The 24781-nt window shown below is 34.7% G+C and overlaps 1 protein-coding gene across 1 annotated transcript; it reads right to left on the bottom strand.

The window, feature by feature from the left end:
- Positions 1-6969: 6969 nt before the first annotated feature.
- On the bottom strand, positions 6970-10062 carry LOC114338944 (uncharacterized). The gene is made up of 2 exons (XM_028289566.2): positions 9931-10062; positions 6970-8086 (listed from the first exon to the last, which is right to left on the bottom strand). Exons 1-2 carry the CDS (start codon positions 9952-9954, stop codon positions 7262-7264), a joined length of 849 nt encoding a protein of 282 aa, XP_028145367.1. The 5' UTR covers positions 9955-10062; the 3' UTR covers positions 6970-7261.
- Between the last annotated feature and the right edge of the window lie 14719 nt (positions 10063-24781).

The raw sequence follows: 24781 nt of genomic DNA, 5'->3' as shown, positions 1-24781 counted from the left end.
TTTTTATTTTTATTTCTTTCGTTTGAATTTCCCTATTTAGTATTATTGTTTGTCCTATGCAAGGGTAACATTGATGTTACCCTTTTTAACTTTTTCTATAACTTTGTCGTTTATTATTGTCACGGTTTCTTCGGAGTGCATGACTTTTGTTTTGTTTAAATTCATTTTCTTCCCCATCCTTTTTATCAAATCCTAAAAAGCTATATTTCCAACCGACATTTCCTAGTCAAGCAGGATAATGAATACACAAGCCTAAGACCAATAAAAGCCGGAGTACCACAAGGAAGTGTCTTGGGATCGATATTGTACTTGCAACAGTGTGCAACTTTTGCTGATGACACTGTTGTACTAGCCTCTCACCATGATCCAAATACAGTATCCAGAACCCTTCAGAAAGACCTTAATAATATACAGAGATTGCTTAAAAAATGGAAGATAAAGGCGAATGAGAATAAATCCATCCATGTAACCTTCACCATGAAAAGACAAACATGTCCATCTGTAACACTAAATGAAACGCAACTCCCACAAACCGATACTGTCAAGTACCTAGGAATCCATATTGATAGGAGATTAACTTGGCAAAAGCACATTTTTACAAAAAGAAAACAACTAGGAATAAAATTCCGAGAAATGTACTGGATCATCGGTCGTAAATCTCAACTATCTCTTGAAAACAAACTGCTGATATATAAAACTATATTAAAACCAGTGTGGACCTATGGTATCCAACTTTGGGGGACAGCCAGTCAAAATAACCTAGAAATACTGCAGAGACTCCAGAACAAAGTCCTTAGAACAATGCTGAATGCCCCTTGGTACGTGCCAAACTATGTAATAGAGCAAGACCTCAATGTGCCATCCACAAAAACAGTAATAACAGAATATTACAAAAAATATTCCAAGAGACTAGAATCTCATCCAAACGAGTTAGCCAGCAACCTCACTGATGACCACAATGATGTACGACGCCTGAAGAGATTCAAAGTAGTGGACCTAGCAAGAAGATTCGAATAATCTGTGATAACTAAACTTATTTTAACTTGTTTTAATTTAATTTATGTAAAGAGGGTGATCACTGGATCTCCCTCTACAGGTCAAATTTTCAATTTTTGTCAAATAATTTACCTATTGTTCTTAGTTTGTTAAGGACAGATTGTAAATATTACAACATTAAAAAAAATTTTCCTCAGGAACCTCATTTCCATAGCATTGACTCTGGACTTCTGTCTCCCCGTCAATGTCCATGTCTCGCTGCTATACACGATTGTTGGTCTAACTACTGATTTAACGACTGCCGTTTTTAATTTCTCCGGTATCTCTTTTTTCCCAAAAAATGTTGTTTTCCGGCTCGAAGGACCATGTATAAAATGAGGGAAACACCAAATAGCGATAAAGGTAATTTATTGATGGAACCGACACTAGGGTAAATTTTTACCCCGGGAGAACTTTGAATACTGACTGGTACGCGCTTAGTTGAAGACTGATGACTACCGAATTTAAAGTTACATCTTGACTGCAGGAGTTGATTCTTGAGAATGATTCTAAATGTGTATTCTTTCTCAGCGGTGGCATTTAGTATTGGTGTCAAGCCACGCGCTGAGCATGTTTACAAATATTGAGAACAAAGAAATATATTTGATCATCAAATTAAATAATGCAATTGCCCGAATTATTGTTTACAATTTACAATTCGTGAACTAATTAGAAACCCGTACATGTATTATACCATAACAACTTGGCTCATGTGATATACGGGGTGATAAAAATATACTGTTCAATATCGGATATGAATAATGAATGTTTGATATTGGACACATAGCGTTAAATAAGCTTCCTGTTTGTCCCATTTTCTCGTTTATTTCCATGTCTTGTTGACCATTTGCTTCGATTATTACTCCTAGGTATTTAAAATATTCCACTTGCTCTAGTTGTTTCCCGTCTAATTCTATTGCGTGTGTCTTCCTCGTATTTGAAATTATCATTGTTTTTGTTTTCTCTGTAGTAATTTTCATATTTATGTTTGATAGTTCTTCTTCTAGGATTTCAAGATTGTTCTGTCTTCTCTGTTTTCTGCTATCAATACCATGTCGTCTGCAAATAATAGCTCCGATAGTTGAGTCCGTTTTATTTGCCAGTATCCTAATGTTAGTTTTCTCGGGCACGTGTGTAGAATGTCGAACGAGAAGCTTACAAAGCGAGTGTTCGAAACGAGAGTGCAGTGGAAAACAAAAGAGGAAGACCAAGAGTTATGTGGGTAGATGAAATCAGGAAAGAAGTCGAGAAGAAGGGATTGACATTGGAAAGTGCAAGAAACCTAACGCAGGATAGGAAAGCATGGAGACTACAATGCCAAACTCAACTCCACCAGCCTTACAACTAAAGGTAGAAAGGCTTAGGACTAAGTAGGTAAGCAAGTAAGTAAAAAAAAATTCATTTTCAGTCCTACTTTAGAAGACTCGGTATGTAGTTCTAAAAGCATGGTTTGCAGTTCTTGTAGGTCAGTACCTAGCTATCAGGATTATGTCATCCGCAAATTGTAGATTACTGAGGTAGCGGCCATACACTTTTTACTATTTTTTGGGATGCCACTAAGTATTTCGATTTTCCGTATGTTCTTTATTACTTTCCAGCATTTAGTGCTTCTTCGATCACTGGTACATATTTTTATCTTGTTGCAATTCTTTTCTTTATTTTATTCTATTTTTTTTGCTATGAGAAGTTTCGCTGTTTGTATGTAGATGATTATTAGTTTCAAATTGTAACTGTATTCCCTTTCGCTCCTTTGTTTGTTTAAGGTTTAATTTTTTATTTAATCTCATTGATGTTACCCTTTTCTTCAGTTTGTATACATGACTAAATCAACTAAGCAGCCTGGAGTTCTCCAGGTCAGTTTTATCTCCAGATTGATTTGTTGTCCGTAGTTTGCTATCTCCTATTTCCATAGCCTTTTCTTTAGTGTGGATATTTAATTTAGATATTTCTCAGCCCATGTCTTCCTTTTAATTTTAAGAGTTAAAAGAACTACATACAGGGTAGCGAGAAAGTATGGAAACACGGTGATTTCTCGGAAACTACTAGAACGAATTTTATAAATTTTGGTGGGTAGGAATGTCCTAATGCGGTCGATATTATAGTGGTAATTACATTGTTGTCAAATCTTTCATTTTTCTGGAAATCTAATGAACTTTCTTATTTTAATTTCTTATATTTTATTTCTTATTTTAAAGGGAACACTCTGTATATTTTTTGCGTTTTGAAGTTCTTAACAAATACTGATTATTTTTCAGGTTATGTTCCCTATACCTAAAAGCCATAATTTCGGAGTTATTGCTACATTTAATTAAAAAAAAAATTGACAATTTATCAAAAACAATTTTTTTGTCCCAGGTAGACATTATTTTAGGTTCTTTGGATCATTGGGAACAAAAAAGGTCTTTAGTAATTTTCCTCAAAAGTTAATCGTTTCCGAGTTATAAACCATTTAAAACTGAAAAAAATCGAAAAATGATTTTCAAGGTTCAAAAACACAAGTAAAAAAATCATTTTTAAAATTACGAAGTACCTAATTTCAAGCACAAACCTTTTTCTCTCAGATCCCTGTAAGAATTTTTGGCATATTTTATTCTAAAACATTGTTTTTTTTTTAATTGTTAATAAAGCTCATAAGAGAGGACGGGCTATCGGACTGCATTAACAACTAAAAAATAATGTTTTAGAATGAAATAAGACCAAATCACTTATCGGCATCTGATAAAATTAGGTTTGAACTTGAATTTTAGGGGAGTGCATTTAGATTTTCACTTCGGAAAAAATCAAACAAGATAAAACTTTTTGTAATTTCATTAAGAAATGTTTAATAAACAACATATCAAAAAGTTCTACTCGAGAAGTGGGTGCTTCATTTTTTATTAAACAAATGAACAGCGAAGTTAGATGTTTTTTTAAATAACTCCGAAAATATAATCTTTAGAAAAAAACTGACTTGACCATTGAAAAATTCAGAAAATTTTACAAAAAAAAACCTTATATAAAGATTTTTCTAAAATTAAATCTCTAGCTTCTGTATTTTTTTATTTATAACGCTAAAGTCACCCTTCTCACACGCATTGGCTCACTGTAAACTAGCGTTGGAAGAAGTGCACGCTTGAGTTTTTTTAATGTAATTCTTTAACTAATGGATCAAAAGGAATTTTACAAATTGGACATGAAAGAAGATGAAATAAGCTATCTTATGGTTGTAATAAAAAGAAATAAAATATATGGACATATGTACGGTGTGGGCAGAAAATTAGACTTACATGAATTTTGTTTAAAAATGATTTAAAAATGTGTAACTAATACAATTTTACTTATAAAGCTCTCAAATTTGCACAACTTACCTCTCAATCATCTTACTAAACGATGTTTCATTCAAAAAAAATCTCAAAAATTTAATTTAAATAACACGCTGTCTCAAAAAATGTAATTTTTGAAAACTTCGTAGTTCTACAGAATTCCCACCATTTTAAGACGGTATTACTCAAGTTTGAATAAATATAATACAATTTTTTTGATATTTTTTTAAAGCCTAGGATGTAATCTTTAAAAAACACTGAATTATTTTAGTTTAAAAATGAAATAAACAATTTCTTTTTGAGAAAACTAAGAAAGATAACAAAAATGTAATACAACAACCGAAAATTACCAGCTGAAAAAATGTATATACAGAGTGATCAAAACTTTTTTCTGTAAAACTTACCTAAAATTAATTTAATAGTAAGCTTCAACAATAATAAATGGTCAACAAAAAATTTTTTTTTAGCTCTTATACAGTTTGTCTGCGTAACTTGGAACCTATTGATAACTTTTTTAATATCAGTTTTACGAAAAAAAGTTATTCTTTATAAAATACTCTGCATCGTATATAACATAAGATGCAACCATTAAATATCAAATTTTGTTAATTTTGTACGAGGTATGTCAAAAAATATGAATTTCACGCAAGAGTAAAGTACCTTTATATTTCACAATATCGAAAATTGTTATAAAGAAAAGTTGTTTGGAATTAAAAACTATGTTCCAACATGTAATTATATCCTTCTAATCGAAAATTTGTTTTTTTAATATTGTTTCAAATTAATTATACCAAACATCATTAAATTTTCACTTATTATTTATGATAACTGAGTTATAATTAATTTTATGAAGAAAGTTATTCGTCATAAATATATGTGCATGGTCTAACACTTAATATGCAAATATAAAATATTATATTTTATCAATATTATACGAGGTATTATGTAAAAAAATTGCATAAAAGTGTAATTGCATATTGACACATCGTTTTTAATTCTGAACAACTTTCCATAATAACAATTTTCAGTATTATGAAAAATATAGGTATTTTACTCCTAACTGAAATTTTTATTTATTGACATATCTTGTACAAAATTAATAAAAATTGATATTTTATGATTGCATTTAAAGTTTTAGAATATGCAGAGCATTTTACTAAGAATAACTTTTTATTTATGATCCCATTGCAACATTTTTTTGAATATTGAAGAGATAGATTTTGAATAATTTGTTCTTTCTTTCTAATACATTTTAATTTTTAATATTATTGTGAAAATTATTTGTTTATCTTTTTTTAAGAATGAAATTCCATATTTGTTTGATTGGATTCTACTTGTTTTTCATTTAAATATCCGCCATTTTGGATCCGCCATTTTGAAATTTTAATTTTTAATCTTTAATTCAGATTCAACAACCTGTTAAAAATAAAGACAATAAATGTTTTAGAAAAATGTTCTATTTTATGTTCTTTTTAGAAAATCCGCATTTTGGATCCGCCATTTTATAGTTTATAATGTTAACATTTAAGTTAGGTTTATCAAAGCTCTCAAAAATAAATATATGTAGAAATAAATACATTTTGTAAAGAAATTATGATTTTACAACTATTTTTTAAGTTATCCGCCATTTTGGATCTGCCATTTTATAATTTAAATTATCAAAATTTGATTCAGGTTCAGCAACCTCTCAAAAATATCCATATATATGTAAACAAACACGTTTTATAAAAAAAATTCGGATTTTACAACTGCTTTTTAAGGAATTTTAGGAAAAAATCCGCCATTTTGAATCCGCCATTTTGAATTTGCAAATTGTAATGTCAGATTCGGGTTCAGCATAATCAAAACTAAAATAGAAACATTTTTTATCAAAATAAAATGTTGAATTCACCCATATTCTTAACATTATTTATACAAAACAATTGTTATTGTTTAAACAATTAATAAACAATTAGCGGCGAAATTTGTGAGTAGAACTTTTTACTTTAACATATTTATAAACTAACAAAAAAAGTTTTAGAAAAATATAACCTTGTTTGATTTTTTCCGAAACATTGTATCTTCTCGTTCTAATTGCACTCCCCTATTTAGACACTTCATAGTTTGAAAAATAATATTTTTTGCTTATGTTTTTGAACCCGGAAAATCGTCATTTTTCGATTTTTTTTCAGTTTTAATATGTTTATACTCAGAAACGATTAACTTTTGAGGAAAATTACAAAAGAATTACAAATTATAAAATAATATCTACCCGGTCCAAAAAAATAAATTTGTTTAATTTGTTAATTTTTTTTTAAATAAATATACCAATAACTCCGAAATTATGGCATTTAGGTATAGGGAACATAACACGAAAAATAATCAGCATTTCTTAAGGACTTCAAAACGCAAAAAATATACAGGGTGTTATATTTAAAATAATAAAGTTCATTAGATTTCCAGAAAGAACGGAAGATTTGACAATAATGTAATTACCACTATAATATCGACCGTATTAGAATACCCTTAACCACCAAAATTTATAACAATCGGCCAAGCGGTTTCGGAGAAATTACCGTGGTTCCATACTTTCTCGCTACCCTGTATATTATGACATAAGTGTCATAATAGTGTAACCAATAAAACAACAAAATAGATTATATGTATGTGTATTATAATATCTCATTTTATATAAAAATAACAACAAATATAATTCTTAGTAGGGGACAAATTTACACAAGGTCAGTTAAACATATTTTTATACAATTATCACAAAAGTCTTTCCCAATGGCGTAACCAGAATACGGGGGGGGGGGGGGTTACAACTACTGGAAGGTCTCTGAGGGCTATGGTGTTAAGCGTATAGAGTACATCCCAATGGGGGGGTTATAACCCTCAAAACCCCCCTGGTTACGCCTATGTCAATAATCCTAAAGAACTTCTCTTCACTTTTTACCGTAATTGGTACCTAATCCGCCGCCGCCTCCAAAACCAAAACCTCCTCCCCCTCCCCATCCGCCTCCTCCGCCACCGCCACCACCTCCACCGCCTCCACCGCCTCCTCCACCACCACCGCCTCCTCCTCCACCACCGCTTCCATTGCTACCATCTTGTCCACATGTAGTGCATGGATTTGGTTTGCACGTATTGCAAGTGGGCGGAGCTGGTTGGTAGGTCGGCTTGACAGGATGATACGTTGGTTGTACTGGAACATATGTTGGCTGTACTGGTTTATATGTTGGTTGTACTGGTATATAGGTTGGTTGTACTGGCTTATATGTGGGCTGCACTGGCCGATAGGTTGGTCTTACAGGCTGGTAAGTTGGATGATAGTGGTATGTTGGTTGTGGACGTGGTGGTGGTGGTCGCGGCTTATGAACTTCTTCTTCTATTATTATGATAGTGTCTGGTTGTTTGGGTCGGTAAACTGGTTTTTCGACTACTACTGGACGGGGTTGTTCCACTACTACTGGTCTTTCTACAACAACTGGACGCGGTTGTTCCACTACCACTGGACGTGGCTGTTCGTAGACTACTGGTTGTTCTACATACACAGGTTGCTGAGGGTATGCCGGCTGCTGATTGCATATTTGGCAACCTCCACCTGGGCGACCAACGGCGTAACTACCAGCGTAGCTTCCTCCATACCCTCCTGCTCCCCCATATCCTCCTCCATATCCACCACCACCAAAAAGTTTCTGTTTCAGCCGTTCGAGTGTAGGATATGACTCACTGGGATATACAGCAACAAGGAGTAGGAAAGCTGTTGCCTGTAAAAAAAGGTAATATTAATAAAACTGTCATTAATTGATGGATTCGACCGTTACTTGATGGAAGTTCATTTTATCTAACAATAAAACACGGAAAACGTTTGTTTTCTATACATACAGTGCCTTTCTCAAGTAATGAACATTACTTGAGAAAGGCACTCCGCCGAAACAGCTGTAGTCACTTAGATATAATAAATTTTGTGGAAGTATAGAAAACAAACGTTTTCCGTGTTTTATTGTTAGATAAAACTGTCATTTATAAAGGCCATACAAATTGACGCTAGTGTAGAAACTGACGAATCAAAAGTTGATATTGATAATCCATTCACTCACAGTAAAATATTGCAAAAGATCTGAATTTTAAAGAACCTCTTGGATTGACATGGAATTTGGCATACATATAGCTAGCATGTCAAAGAAAAAAAGTAATGTCCGACGTGTGCTTTTGCCCTGCGGGTGAGAACCACACCTTCTGGGGGGTGCAAAAATACACGTTCAAAATAAGTCTGGAAGTGGATAAACTGACTAATTCTAAGCAACTTTTGTTATATAGGTAGAGTTTTTGCATTAGTCAATACTTTCGAGTTATTTGCGAGTGAACATATTTCTTTTTCAACAAAAAACACGTCTTTAGATGGTTTTTATCGAAGTATTTTATAGAAAAAAAAATATTCTTAAGTAATGTGCCGATGTGTGCTTTTGCCCTGCGGATGAGAACCACACCTTATGGGGGGTGCAAAATACACGTTCAAAATAAGTCTGGAAGTGAATAAACTGACTAAATCTAAGCAACTTTTGTTCTATAGGTAGAGTTTTTGCATTAGTCAATACTTTTTGAGTTATTTGCGAGTGAACATATTTATTTTTCAAAAAAAAACACGTCTTTAGATGGTCTTTATGGAAGTATTTTATCGAAAAAAAAATATTCTTAGCGAAAATATAGCTTATAAAAACTGAAAAAAAAAAGTTGTTTCTACGTAGCCTAGTAAGTATGTAAAACCAGTAGAAGCAGGTTTGAAACTAATGAAAACTAGATACTTATTCGTCAAATTCCAAATCGAATATTTCAACGTGAAATAACCAAAAAATGAGGCACTTTTCGGGGAAAACTCATAACAACTTTTTTAAAGCGTTTAAAAAGCTTTATTTTTGTTTTTTAAAAAAGTTTCTAGCATCAAAAGTAAGAAAGTTACTCTCAAAATCAAGTAAATCCTTTTTTTGTTAAAAAATTATCATGAAAATCACTCCCTACTTAGCACTCCAAATGAAATTAATCATGATCGCTTCACAAGTTAATTTACTTATGTATTGTTTATATACCATTTGTAACTTTCATCGGTTCAAACTGCTTATTTGAAAGGGCTGTAGTTGAGAGAGCTTGAACGAATCACTAATCACGAGAGTATGCAAATTTTGAACAGTTATATCTTAAGCAATTTTTGTCTTATAGAAACACAACAAAATACAAAACCTACATTTTTTACCCTTTGAAATTTTTGTTATCACTAATAATTTTTAAGTTATTTTGGATAAAAGGCATTTTTTCAAAACAAGTAAATAGGATCTGAAAGTAAAAACTGGCCAAACATGGTCAAAAAAAAAAGAAAATATGTTGAAAAATTATACAAGAAATCTATTGTTACTAGGTCCCTTGTGCATAATGACCGATTGCTACTAACTTTGTGAAAAACCAAACTTGGAGTAAAATAGAAAAGAAAAGTAACACAAAATTTAAGAAACGTTAAACAGAGAAGAAACAGAAAAAAGCAATTTTGTAATAATAAAAAAAAAAGTTTTAGTTTTGAAATTACTTTCTAAAAAAAATAAAAAACTGTTTTACTTACCAGTAATATTCTTGAAGCACCCATTTCCAAGAGCACAAATTAACACTTTTTGTTACTAGTTCAATCTTATTATGTTAACTGTTTGTGAATGCTTCTGTTAGTTTGCAATTGTTTTTTATATTATATTGCTCGTCTAATTACACCAAGGATTATGAATTACCCCCTATAATTGCATTCGTTCCGGACAAAGGTACCTATAATTTACTTGATATTAGATGCAATTGTAGGTTGGATCTTTCAACAAGTTGGGAATTCACCGAGAATCACGCCTTTTATGTAAAAATCCACTTCCTATTTCTAAAGTATGTCCTAAAATTTTGGCACAGTATTTTTCTTTTTCTTATGTTTGTGTAAACATGACTCTGTCTGTTTTTCAATGCGCCTCCAGTAAGTTGTCATTCCATCATTTTCGTGGTCTTCCCACTGATCGTTTTCCTATTGGGGAACCGTCTCTCGCTGTCCTTACTACTCTGTTTCTTGTCATTCGGCCTATATGGTCGATCCATGCTACTCTTCTGTTTTTTTACCCCATTGTATATCTGCAACGGAAAATTACAATCGAAACATGCCATGAACACAACATAGAACTCCACATCCTCTTCGTAGACTTCAGACAAGCCTTTGACTGTACTGGAAGAAATAAATTATTTATTGACATGAAAAATCAAGATATACCAGCAAAGTTATTAAGATTAACAAAAATGACTATGGATGGATCTCTTAAAGTAACAACACAGGAAGATAGCACAAAATCCATTGCAATAGAAACAAGAGGGCGACAAGGCGATTCCCTGTCAACCACATTTTTCAACAAAGCTGTAGAAGGAACAGTCAAGGGCAGCAAAATTAAAGGAACTATAGCATACTTCTCAACCCAAATAGTTGCATATGCAGATGATATGGTTCTTATGGGAAGAGACAAGGAAATATTTAAAAGAACCAGTAACAATCCTGGCAAAGGAAGCACGGAAAAGAGGTCTAGAAATTAACGAAGAAAAACAAAATCTCTACTCTGTTCTAGAAAAGAAGATAATAGGACGAGAGAAATCACAAAAATCAAAAATGGAAAACTACACTTTTAAAAGAGTCCAACAATTTAAATATTTGGGAGTAATAGTGAATGGCCAAAATAAGAGAAGTGAAGAAGTAACGAAGCGAATACTAGTAGGTAACAAAACATACTGGAGATATCATAGGCTAATGAAGGATAAAAACTTATCCAGAAATACAAAACTGAAAATATACAGAGTTGCAATCACACCAGTAGCTACGTACGCAGCTGAGACAATGTGCCTCACGGAAAAAGATGAAGAAAAATTGAGAATGTTTGAAAGAAAAATCCTCAGAAGGATTTTGGGCCCGATAAGAATAGACAACGGAGAAATGAGAAAAGAATGAATCATGAACTAAGAGACATAATGAAGGGAGAAGATATAGTTAGATTTACTAAAGCACAGATGCTGAGATGGCTGGGACACATAGAGAGAAGGAAAAACGACCTACTGATTAAGAAGATCACCAGATGGAAAACAGAAACTGAAAGACCAAAGGGAAGACCCAGAGAGAGATAAGAGGACCATGTCATGAGAGATATCAAAATTCTGGAAGTGAGAAACTGGAGAGAACTATACACATATGAGAGAGCTATGCATAGAGTGGAAGAAAATTGTAACGAAAGCCAAGTCATACAACAAACTTTGACACAACAAACACTCAAATGGAATGCGGAGTGATTCAGTTGATTCACCGCAATAAGCGAATCAGAGAGCTCTAAGTAAGAGCGACAAACATTGCATCCGGAATAAAAAGCCCTGGTGCTGGAGCACGCCAAATAGAATTCTATTTTAGTGACGTCACGTTGCCTAGCAACCGTCGATTCTCCCATTATGAAATTCTATTTTGTGACGTCAGCAAAATAGAATTCTATTTGGCGTGCTCTGGGCCCTAATGATGTTTATCTACACTTCTAGCTCTATCTTATAGTGTCTTACCATCGATTTTTCGAAGGGTTTTCATCTCTGCTGTTTCTACCATTCTTTTTGTCCTTTCTGTATCAGGTCGTGTTTCTGTCGTGTGTGTCTTTATTGGTCTGATGGCTGTTTTATAAATTCTGCCTTTCACTTTTTTTTCGATATTTTTACTTCTCCATATTGTTTCATTAAGGCAACCTGCGGCTCTGTTTGCTTTGTTCACTTGATCTTCTACTTCCGTTTCGAGCTTTCCTGAGCTAGATATTTAAATTCCATGACTTGTTCTATTATCTGACCCTGGCCCTCCAGCTCCAATTTACATTTTATTAGATTTGCTGTTAGAACCATGCAGTGGCGTAACAAATTCCGTCGGGGCCCCCGCAGAATTGAAAATGGGGCCCCATTTAAAAAATTACTAAATGCGACTTGTGTAACAAAAACTTATATGTGTTATAGTCCAGTAAATGAACGTGAAATACGGCGATACCGTGTCATTTTCAGTGTCATCACCGACGTGGTCAGTCAAGTCAATACTTTTCAAATTATTTGCGAGTGAAAAAGTTTATTGTTAAACAAAAAAACCACATTTTCATCAGGTTTTTCTCAAATAAAGCAAAAAATAAGTATTTGATCGAAAAAAATATTCTTAGCAAAAAGTAGCTAATGAAAAAATGAAGGCTATGGACCCAGTCAAAGCAAAGTTGTATCTCATGAAAAATTGTTCTTCTTCGTCAAATTCCAAATCGAATATTTTCGATATAAAAATTTTCGAAAAGAAGGATTTTCGAAATTGAAATAACCAAAAAAAGAAGCACTTTTCGGGGAAAACTCATTAAAACATTTTTAAAGTGTTTAAAACAGCTTTATTTTATTTTTTTTTTATAAAACTTTCTAGCATCAAAACTAAGCGAGTTACGCTCTAAATGAAGTTTAGTCCTTTTTTTTTGGTAAAAAAATCATGAAAATCTCTCCCTATTTTGCACCCTAAATGTTACTTATCATTACTTCTTTACAAATTACTTAACTTTTTTTATATGACCTGTCACTTTCACCGGTACAAAATGCTTATTTTTGAAAGGGTTCTAGTTAAAAGGACTTAAACGAGTCACTTATCACGAGTGTATATTATATGCAAATAGCCATATCTTAACCAATTTTTGTCGTACAGAAAAACAAAATAAAACCAAAATATTTATAAAAGCAAAACTTACATTTCTTTACCCTTTGAGATATCACTATTTTTATATCGTAACTCTAATACTTTTAAAGCTATTTTAAAAAATTTTATTTTAATAAAACCATTTTTTTCAAAAATAAAAACTTTGAACCGGCCAAACTTACAGATCATATAAACAATACAATAAAGTAAATGATAAAGCGCTAATAATTAATTTTATTTGGGGTAGTAAATAGGGGGAGATTTTCCCGATTTTTTTTTTACCAAAAAAAGAGGGCCAACTTTATTTTGAAAGTAACTGGCTTAGTTTTGATGCTAGAAACTTTTATAAAAAATAAAAATAATTTTTTTTTAACATTTAAAAAAGTTTTAATGAGTTTTCCCCGAAAAGTGCTTAATTTATTTCACGTTGAAATATTCCATTTGGAATTGGACGAATAAGAACAATTTTTCATGAGCTACAACTTTACTTTTACTTTGTCGATAGACTTTATCAATATACCATTCTTTTTGTTTTTTTATAAGCGACATTTTTGTTCAAAATTTCGATAATTTTTGATAATCTTTAATTAGATTAAATACCTATTTTTTGAGTTATTTGCGAAAAACCGCCCGAAAACCTGTTTTTTTTTTGTTGAAAAATAAACAATTTCACTCGCAAATAACTCGAAAAGTATCGACTTAGATAAAGAATCTCTTATAGAACAAAAGTTGCTTATAATTAGTCAATTCATCTATTTCCGGACTTATTAAACGTATGTTTTTCACCCCCGAGAAGCGGTGACTTTCACCCCGCAAGTAAAAGTAAGTCCGTCGTGACGCTGATAATTACACTTAAAAATGGTCATTTACTGGGCTATTAGTGTATTCATGTACTGTTTATGAAAACTCGAACATGTGATGCGGGACGAGATGTATGGCATCCTGCGACTCATAATGCAAGGAAAGATAGATGGCAGAAGAAGCATAGGAAGAAGACGAATTTCATGGCTAAAGAACCTGAGAGAATGGTTTGGATGTAGCTCAAAACGGCTATTTAGAGCTACTGCCTCAAAAATTAAAATAGCTCTGGTGATTGTCATCCTCCGTAGCGGAGATGGTACCTGAAGAAGAAGAAGAAGTATTATATAGTATCATTCTATGAAGTAACTTTCTTCGTGCACTACTATCAGCGAATATATCTACAATTTTACTAATATAATATCTGTCTCATGGGCGACTTTATTTTCAATACTACACTGCTTAAAAAACGTTGCGTATGTATGCGTAAAATAATATAACAGTAACACATTTTTACATATATAATAGAAAAGACAAGATGGGGCCCCTGACATATTGGGGCCCCCGCAAGCTTCATGCTGCGGGGGCCTCTGTTACGCCTCTGGAACCATGCAATTGGTCTTTTTTGGGGAAATTAACATGTTCAATTTTCTGGCGGTTATGTTAACTTGGTGCAGCATACGTTGTAAATCATCTTCACTTTGAGAGATTAGTCTTGCATCGTCTGCGTAGCAGATTATTTCAAGTTGTTTTATTCCCATTTGGTATCCTTTATTAGTTCTTACTTATACAATAGCATTGATTATAAACTACTCACTGTAGTTTATAATCAATGACAATAGAGAACTTAGAGAGTCTCCCTGTCTTATCCCATTGCCAGCTTCAATTGGGTCATTTAGTTCTTCATCTACTTTTACTTTTATTGTATTGTTCTGGTAAATATTTTCGATAGTTTTAATTATTTCTAGAGGTACTCCTCTTGCGTACAATAAATGGATAACATTTTGAACCTCTCAAATGCTTTCTTAAGCTCCACGAAACATAATTATGCCGGTTATAGCAATTGGAGCTTTTTCAAAGATTTCTTAATTCGCGTATAGAGTCAGTATACAGAGTATAAGCGAATGCCAAAAATTTTCAAAAGCGAAAATGCCCCTGGATTTAAGGCAGCAAAGTATAGTTTCACTGCTGCGATGCTCTAATGCATCTGGAGATTGTGTTATTCAAATATTAATGATTTTTATAGATCTTTATATCCTCGTGTGTTAAAAGATCAAAACAAGGGCGACATGGCAGTGTTTTGACGTGCTAAAAAGAAAGCGTGGGTCACAAGCGCACATAGATATGTACCATATTTTTGTCGACTTTAAAGCGGCATATGACAGTGTCTTAAGACCAAGTCTTTACAATGCTATGAATGAGTTGGGAATTCCAAAAAAACTCATATCTATGATAAAAGTGACAATGGCGAAGATGCTATCAGCAGTAAAAATTCAAAACGACTCGTCAACCCCATTCGAAATACATAAGGGGTTAAGGCAGGGAGATGCGCTGGCGTGTCAGCTTTTTAATGTAGCCTTAGAAAAAGTTGTACGAGACGCTAATTTAGATAGCAGAGGAACAATATTTAACAGATCAGTCCAAATTCTTGCATATGCAGATGACGTGGACATTATAACAAGAACCAGGGCGAGAACTGCGGAAATCCTAACCGATCTAGTTGCAGCAGCAGAACTAATGGGGTTACATATAAATCAAAATAAAACAAAATTCATGGCGACCAACACAAACACAAGAGCTGGAAATGTTGATGCAGATCTAATCATCAATGACCAAAACTTCGAAGCGGTCAAAGAGTTCATATATCTAGAGACATCGGTTAACCCCAATAATGACACATCTGAGGAAATAAAAAGGCGAATAATAATTATTGCAAACAGGTGTTATCATGGTTTATTAAAGTACTTATCTAACAAACGTCTGTCTCAAAAAACTCGTATAAGGCTGTATAGAACATTGATAGTCCCCGTTCTCACATATGGTTCAGAGGCATGGACGCTAACTAAAACAGATGAATCCGCTCTATCAATTTTTGAAAGAAAGGTACTACGCAAGATATTCGGAGCGGTTTGTGAGAACGGAATATGGAGGCGTAGATATAACTTTGAACTGCAGAATATCTACAAGCAAATGTTTGGTGGAAAAGATATTATCACTATAATTAAGCGAAATCGCCTGCAGTGGGCAGGACATGTAGCCTGAGCCCCTGAATCGAACATGATAAAAAGGATTCTAACAGCTCAACTCGTGGGAATGAGAAGACGGGGTAGACCAAAGTTGAGGTGGATGGATGGGGTAACACAAGATGCCGAGAAGATCGGAGTCGGCAACTGGAAAGTGCAGGCAAGGGATAGAACAGAATGGCGTAGAACGCTTGAGAAGGTCGAGGCCCTCTAAGGGCTGTAGCAGCAGGATTATGATGATGATGGGTCACAAGCGCTATTTTTTGTAACGTTTCAGAATTGTTTTGTTTCTGAAGCTGAAACTTATTTGAAATTAAAGAATTTAGACTTTGAAGCATTTCTATTTTTGAACAATGGACCAGGTCATTCTCGCTCACCTGAAGCCATGCATGCAAATATAAAAGTGATATTTTTACCTCCCAATACGATGGCTTTACTTCAACCGATATACCAAGGAATAATCCAGGCCTTTAAGCTCTATTACGTTAGAGAAACATTCAAAATGATATTGGATAATATGGAATGTGATCCTGATATGAATATGATGGAATGCTTCAAGAAATTTAGCACCGTAAACATAAAACTATCGTTGCAAGAACTGAAGCCATACATATTGGCATCATGCTGGAAAAACTGGCCTTTTCTGACTGCGGGAAATGAGGAAGAATATGTGCAAGAAAATTTAACTGCAAATATTTCCAAAATTGAGAGAGGAATAGGACGAGATGGGTTCGAACAGCTAAAATCAGGTCGGTGTCGGAAAGTTGGTCGAGAACACTTCGTCGGCGGAAAATTAGTCGACAACATTTGGTCGACAAACAGTTGGTCGAATGCATAATTCATCGAATGTACAATTCGTCGACGAACATTTGATCGAATGGATTTTTCGTCGACAAAGAACCAAAGGGAATAACACATGGCGGAAACACGCCAATATATAAAGCTAGTTTCTTTGTACCATATCAAAAAAAATATTTTATAGATTGCCAGTCCTAAGCCTTGGATAAAGTGTGAAGGGAAGTTTATTCTCACGATTTCTTTACTTTTTTAATTAATATTGACTGATTATTGCAGTCAAAAACATTGTACGGAAATGCCACGATTCCCTAACAATTTATTTACCTCAGCATCTCGCATATTTCGTCTTGTCCGCAAGTGCCCCCGAATTTGTCTTGTCCGGAAATGCTCCGTTCGCAAGTGTGCCGACACCAAAAAGAAGAACGGTACAACATCACTAATTAAAAATATCGGTTTATATGCTGTCTACTCTCCCACCGCAGCCAATTTTTTCATTAAATTTAAAAATAATTAAGATTTAGAAAAATAATAACAAAACCCCAAAAAAAATAAATTCAGGTATGTATAATACAATATTCCAGTTAACAAAATAAAAACCAATAAACCGTCGTTTGTCGCCATTAATCCCTTTATCTTAAAGATAAATAACAGTTTGTCGACAAAAAATCCATTCGATCAAAAAATGTTCGTCGACGAATTATATATTCGATGAATAATTGTGCATTCGACCAACTATTTGTCGACCAAATGCTGTCGACTAATTTATAGTCTAGTCGCAACATAGGGGGTCCCGTGGGCACTTTTAGTTCGCCGCGATTTGATGATGGTATTATAGGATTTTTGGGTCGCTGAAACCAATGGAAGTGGTCTGGAAGCCCAAATGTGGTGCGATTGATTGTTATTAACAAATTATGTTAAAACTAGGTGTTTTTCAGGAATTATTAGAAATTAAATTTATTAGTAAATAAATTGATAGTGTTAAGGTCTTCTCTGGTGTATTTTTGGTCGCTGAATCGAATGCGACTAGTCGCGATTACTCAAAATATGTTCTTATTTTGTTGAAAATTTTTTGCTCAATTAGAAATCCAATGAAATCAATTAATTTGTGGTCATCTGATTGAATACAACCAATAAAACCAACATTATACTGAAAACAGATCCCATGGGCTGTTTTCACTCAATCATGTAGCTATGGATACCTACATTTCGTTTCATTTCGATTTTGACATTTCAAATATTCAATATTTCAAAATGTCACGATTTGGTTGTAATACTGATGAGAATATTAATGAAATTATCGAATCAAATATACCAAAGAATACTGTTTACAGTAAAAAATTTGTATGGAAAGCGTTTATGGACTTTGCAATGATAATATGAATTAGATGGAAATCTAAACAAAACATTAAAAAATCTTTAATAAAACTGATCATCATCAGGTATACTCTATACTCTATAAACTATATAATACAAAACATCATAATAAAATTATTAACAGCATGCGTAGTGGAAATACATCTTCATCAGTTATAGAAACTAACATGTCTGGATCTTCATTAAATTTTTCTAATTGTTACTTTGTTAATTGCACATTTAAATAAATTGTTTCTGCTCTGTATTTTTTTTTTCATAACCAGCAAAAATTTTCTATCCGAATAACCCTCGAACATTGATAAATGCTCAAAAATTTTTTAACAACTTTCTCAAGCTTGTTGCTTACAGGCAACAGACCTCCGCCTACGGCGTCGGTCTGTTTCCAAGCAACAAGCTTTCGAAATCTGTTATAAAATTTTTTCGAACAATTATCAATGTCCTTGGGTTATTACTACTGAAAATTTTTTGCTCAATTAGAAATCCAATGAAATCAATTAATTTGTGGTCATCTGATTGAATACAACCAATAAAACCAACATTATACTGAAAACAGATCCCATGGGCTGTTTTCACTCAATCATGTAGCTATGGATACCTACATTTCGTTTCATTTCGATTTTGACATTTCAAATATTCAATATTTCAAAATGTCACGATTTGGTTGTAATACTGATGAGAATATTAATGAAATTATCGAATCAAATATACCAAAGAATACTGTTTACAGTAAAAAATTTTCTATCCGAATAACCCTCCAACATTGATAAATGCTCAAAAATTTTTTAACAACTTTCTCAAGCTTGTTGCTTACAGGCAACAGACCTCCGCCTACGGCGTCGGTCTGTCTCCAAGCAACAAGCTTTCGAAATCTGTTATAAAATTTTTTCGAACAATTATCAATGTCCTTGGTATAATATGGTAAAATTAGGTGTTTTCAGGAATCATTAGAAGCCCTGTAAATAAATTGATAGTGTTAAGGTCTTCTCTGGTGTATTTTTGATCGCTGAATCGAATGCGACTAGTCGCTATTACTCAAAATGTGTTCTTATTTTGTTAATAACAAATAATTGTTTATTAGCCAAATAGCTCGAAATACGTTATCTACAGCAAGTTTGTAGCCTTTTTCATAGTATTTTTATACGCTAAATCGATTGTCACTAGTCGTGATAGCTTAAACCACGTTCCGACGTTGTGATTAATAAATTATTGCAAAAATAACGGTTTATAGTACGTTCACTCACGATTTTTGCTTTAGCTAGATTTTAAAAAACCACTTGGATTGATATGAAATTTGGCATACACGTAGGTAACATGTCAAGCAAAACAAGTGATATTGTGCCGATGTCTGCTTTTACCCTGGGGGTGAGTTTCACCCCTTTTCGGTTGTGAAAAAAGAAACCTTTAAAATAAATCCGGAAGTGGATAAACTGATTAATTCTAAGCAACTTTTCTTCTATACAGTTTTTGCACTAAGTCAATACTTTTCGACTTATTTTTGTTTTTTTGTTGAAAAATGAACATATTCACTCGCAAATAACTCGAAAAGTATTGACTTTGTGAAAAAACTGTATAGAACGAAAATTACTTAGAATTCCGGACTTTATCCAATTCCGGACTTATTTTTAAGGTTTCTTTTTTCACCCCTGAAACGGGGTTAAACTCATCCCCAGGGTAAAAGCACAAATCGGCACAATATCACTTGTTTTTTTTTTACATGTTAGCTACGTGCATGCCAAATTTCATGACATTCCAGGTGGTTTTTTAAATTTTAGAGCAAAAACCGTGAGTAAACGTACTATAAACCATTATTTTTGCAATAATTTATTAATAACAAAGTCGGAACGTGGTTTAAGCTATCACGACCAGTACCGGCGCTAGGGTATCAGGCGCCCGCCTGCAAAACTAGCATAGGCGCCCTTCAGTTTCTTTTAAATTAATATTTTGTATCACAACAGCAGAACAAAGCCAATTTTGGCGCCCCCCAAACAAGGGCGCCCGCCTGCAGTGCATCCCTTGCAGGCCCGTTATCGCCGGCCCTGATCACGACTAGTGACAATCGATTTTGCGTATAAAAATACTATGAAAAATACTACAAACTTGCTGTAGATAACGCATTTCGAGCTTTCCGGCTAATAAACAATTATTTTGTTATTAACAAAATAAGAACACATTTTGAGTAATAGCGACTAGTCGAATTCGATTCAGCGATCAAAAATACACCAGAGAAGACCTTAACACTATCAATTTATTTACAGGGCTTCTAATAATTCCTGAAAACACCTAATTTTCACATAATTTGTTAATAGCAATTAAAGGCACAACATTTGGACTTCCAGACCACTTCGATTGGATTCAGCGACCCAAAAAACCTATAATACCACCCTATGTTGCGACTAGACTATTAACGTCGACGAAGTGTTCTCGACCAACTTTCCTAGACTCGAATCAAGTGAGTTTCAGGAGTTACTTGAATCGCAAGATGAAGATTTGACTGAGACCGGCTTGGAGGAAATTTCAAATTCACAACACATTGAAGAAGAGACTTCAAGAGTCACTGGCAACGTGAAATTTAATTTGAAGAATCTTAGTGAAGGTTTACGAATGGCAAATTAGATTTGTGATTTATTTATGAAAATTGATCCATCTATTGAACTAAGTCTTATTTTTAAGAGGTAAATTGCTAATGCCACTGCTCAACGGCGGATCCAGCAACCTTGCAAGGAGGGGGCAATGAAATAAAAATTTTCTCGTCACTCGCGTACGCAGGATTCTTTTTCGGTATGGGCTGTTACTTTTTCTTCATGTACCATGTCCTTTCAGAACGTTGGTTACTATCGTAGCTATCTTAATTTTATTCACTGCCACCCTAAATTAACCACGAAGTGCTTTTTCGTCCTGGACGGCGTTTGCCTTCTATTTTCACTTGCATAATATTTTGTAGCAACCTATATTTGAAATTTATCATTACATGTCCAAAATACTCCACTTTTCTCTATTTAGTATTGTGGAGTTTCGAATCTTCTTCACCCAAGATACTTTTAAAATTCTTCTATAGAACCACATTTCGAAAGCCTCAAGGCGATTTAGGTAAGTAGATCGATTTTATTCACAGTCCAAGACTCGGCACCATTACATACAGTAAGACAGAGAACACGTACTTTGGAGAAGGAACTCTGTTTTATGTTTCATTCCGTTATTCAGTTGTCAACAGGACACAAAACTAACTATTTATTTTCAATCGTAATTATCTCTTTCTTAAAAAAAGGCGACACCAGGCGAAGTCTCAAGGAGGGGGCAATTGACCCCATTGGCCCCCCCTTGGATCCGCGCCTGCCACTGCTGAATATCAGAATGGATTGAAGGAGTGTCAAATACTCGTGGCTCAGTGGAGTAGGCTCTTCAGATAATGGAAACACCAATAGCAATTATAGAATTTATTTAGAACACCGACACTAGGGTAGTTACCCCGGGAGAACGTTGAGTACTGATTGTGACTTGTACGAGATTTAGTTGAAGACTCTATTTGATACTACATATTGATTCTAGTGAGTGAAGTTAAAGACACCTCTGGCCTGGTTGAAGTGATTCTTGAGAATGATTCTAAGATGTGTTATTTCTTGTTGTCAACATGAATTGGGTCATGGCCCACACGACAACAAGTTTAATTAGTCAGCTAAGGGGTGTAATGCTAGTTCGCCTCCATGTGGTGCACCCTGGGTAACGCTAAATGAACTAGCAAAAATTTGGCGGCAGACGAACGAAAAACAAAAAAATATCCTGCCAACATCACAGATCACAAACAGAAATCTTATCTATACGTAAACATACGATGGGAACAAATAAAGGTTCTTCTCAGAACCAATTGACTAGAGATCTCGGACCGTGTATCCGAGTCTGTCACCTTAACATCGAGGGCATAAGCCAGGCAAAATGCCAAGTGTTGCAAAAAATCCTACACGATAACGACATTGACCTGGTTGCCATACAAGAGACCCATACTGAAGACAAAGTCCAGCTTGATTTAAGGGGAAAGATACCTGGCTACGATTTACTGGGAGCCACCTATGATAAACATTACGGCGTCGCAACCTACATTCGCTGCAATATAGAGAATGGTTTCCTACTTTCTGCTTCCAATGAAAATAATATACATGAAGTAGTCACCAAGATTGGAGATATTACCGTAGTTAACATATACAAACCTCCAGCCACTACATGGAACCCAGAAGTGCTAAAGACTCATCCACATCCTACTATATACATCGGCGACTTCAACAGCCACCACGAAACGTGGAAGTACACCACGAATGATGAAAATGGGGAGGCACTAGTAGAATGGTCCGAAGAGCAAAACACATACCTAGTTTTTGATGCCAAAGACAGAGGAACATTTAAATCAGCTGCATGGAGAAAAGAATATAACCCAGACCTATGTTTTGTCTCAAAAGATACCAATGACAGACCACTAACAACTGCGAGAAGTGTCCTTGCAGACTTCCCACATACTCAACATCGTCCGGTGCTTATCACCATCGGAATATCAATTCCAATAATTAGATCATATCCTCGACCCAGGTGGAATCTTAGAAAAGCAAACTGGAAGAAGTTCTCTGAACAACTAGACCGGACGTTGAGCTGGGTCCCTCCAACCAGCAAACATTATGAGAGGTTTGTGGGCGCAGTAATAAGCACTGCCAAGAAAACCATCCCTAGGGGGTATCGCAAAGAATATGTGCCTGGATGGACTGAAACATGTGAAGACTTATACACGAAGTTTCTCGAAAGTGGTGACCGAGAAATAGCCGATGAGCTTTTACACAACATCGATACAGCTAGACGCCAAAAATGGATAAAGACTGTCGAAAACCTTGACTTCAAAAAATCAAGCCGGCAGGCATGGTCCTTGTTGCGGAAAATTGGAGGAGCTAACCAGCTGGAATCCAGAGAGTCTAAAATGTCTCCTAACAAGGTTGCCTCCCATATAGTATCTCTATCCAGAGCTCCACGAGATCGAACACATACTACCAACGTGAAAAGAGACTTAAGGGCATTAAAACAAATGAACAGAACGAACTCCGAATATTCAGCAAGAATACTTATTTCTGAAATCACACATGCGCTGAAAGAAATGAAATCAGGTAAAGCACCTGGCTTTGATGGTATCCATCCAGAGTTCTTGATACACAGTGGTGCATACACGAAACAGTGGCTTGCAATGTTCTTTAATGATATACTTCACTCAGGTAACATTCCTTTCTCACTTAAGCGAACAAAGATAATTGCAATTCCGAAACCGGGCAAATCAAACGATAAACCAGAAAACTACCGCCCCATAGCTCTACTCAGCATGGTATATAAACTATTAGAAAAGCTTCTCCTCAACAGAATTAGTCACAGGATACTAGAAAATGTCCCCATTGAACAAGCTGGCTTCCGCCCTCATCGAAGCTGTACGGACCAAGTGCTGTCATTAACAACTTTTATAGAAGCTAGTTTTCAAAAGAAACAAAAGACAGCAACAGTATTTATAGATCTAACAGCAGCATATGATACTGTTTGGAGACAGGGATTAATATATAAACTGGCCCGCATTATCCCCTGCAGAAAGATAATTAACCTCATTGACAACATGCTGACCAACAGAGCCTTCCAGGTTATAATGGGAAAGGAGACGAGTAGACAGATGAAACTTAACAATGGTCTTCCACAGGGTTCTGTCCTTGCCCCTTTACTTTTCAGCCTCTATATTGCTGACATGCCTGAAACCGAATCTCGGAAGTTTGGATATGCTGACGACTGGACCCTTGCAACGAGCCACCAATCTTTAGAAACTACAGAAATTAGTCTCACGAATGACTTATCCATCCTCAGCGAATACCTTAAGAAATGGAGACTACAGCCAAGTACTACAAAAACTGAAGTATCAGCTTTTCATCTAAACAACAAGTTGGCAAACAGAGAATTGCGAGTGTATTTTAATAACAAGCTGTTAAAACACAATAAATACCCGAAATACCTTGGGGTTACTCTAGACAGAACGCTCACATTCAGAGAACACCTGACGAAAACAGCAGCAAAATTGAAAACACGCAACAATATAATACAGAAACTCTGCGGCACTACATGGGGGTCCACAGCATCAACATTAAGATCCTCTGCTCTTGGCCTGATATATCCGGTGGCAGAATACTGTGCTCCAGTGTGGCTAAATAGCAGGCATACCCACCTGGTCGACACCCAACTAAACCGTACTATGCGTATGATAACAGGCACAATTAAGCCCACCCCTACAATGTGGCTACCTACCCTTAGTAATATAGCACCACCCAACCTACGCCGCGAACATGCATTGGTTAAAGAATATAACAAAATAATGGACAGTCGCCAGCTTCTAGTCCACAACGACATCCCCGATATTCTTGGAAACCGTCTCCGATCCAGGTTACCCCCTCTACAATCTGCTCAAGCGCTGCAGCAATCCAACTTTGACTTAAATACCCGATGGAGAG

The sequence above is a fragment of the Diabrotica virgifera genome, chromosome 4 (genome assembly GCF_917563875.1).
Source record: "Diabrotica virgifera virgifera chromosome 4, PGI_DIABVI_V3a".
Lineage (NCBI taxonomy): Eukaryota > Metazoa > Arthropoda > Insecta > Coleoptera > Chrysomelidae > Diabrotica > Diabrotica virgifera.
The sequence above is the reverse complement of the archived record's forward strand: the minus strand, read 5'-3'. Positions and strand labels throughout refer to the sequence as shown.

Bases quoted from the DNA above. Each gene is read 5' to 3' on its own strand.
- LOC114338944 (XM_028289566.2), bottom strand. From the start codon at position 9,954: ATGGGTGCTTCAAGAATATTACTG. The intron at 8,087-9,930 runs GTAAGTAAAACA...CTTTTTTTACAG, and splicing joins GTGCTTCAAGAATATTACTG to GCAACAGCTTTCCTACTCCT.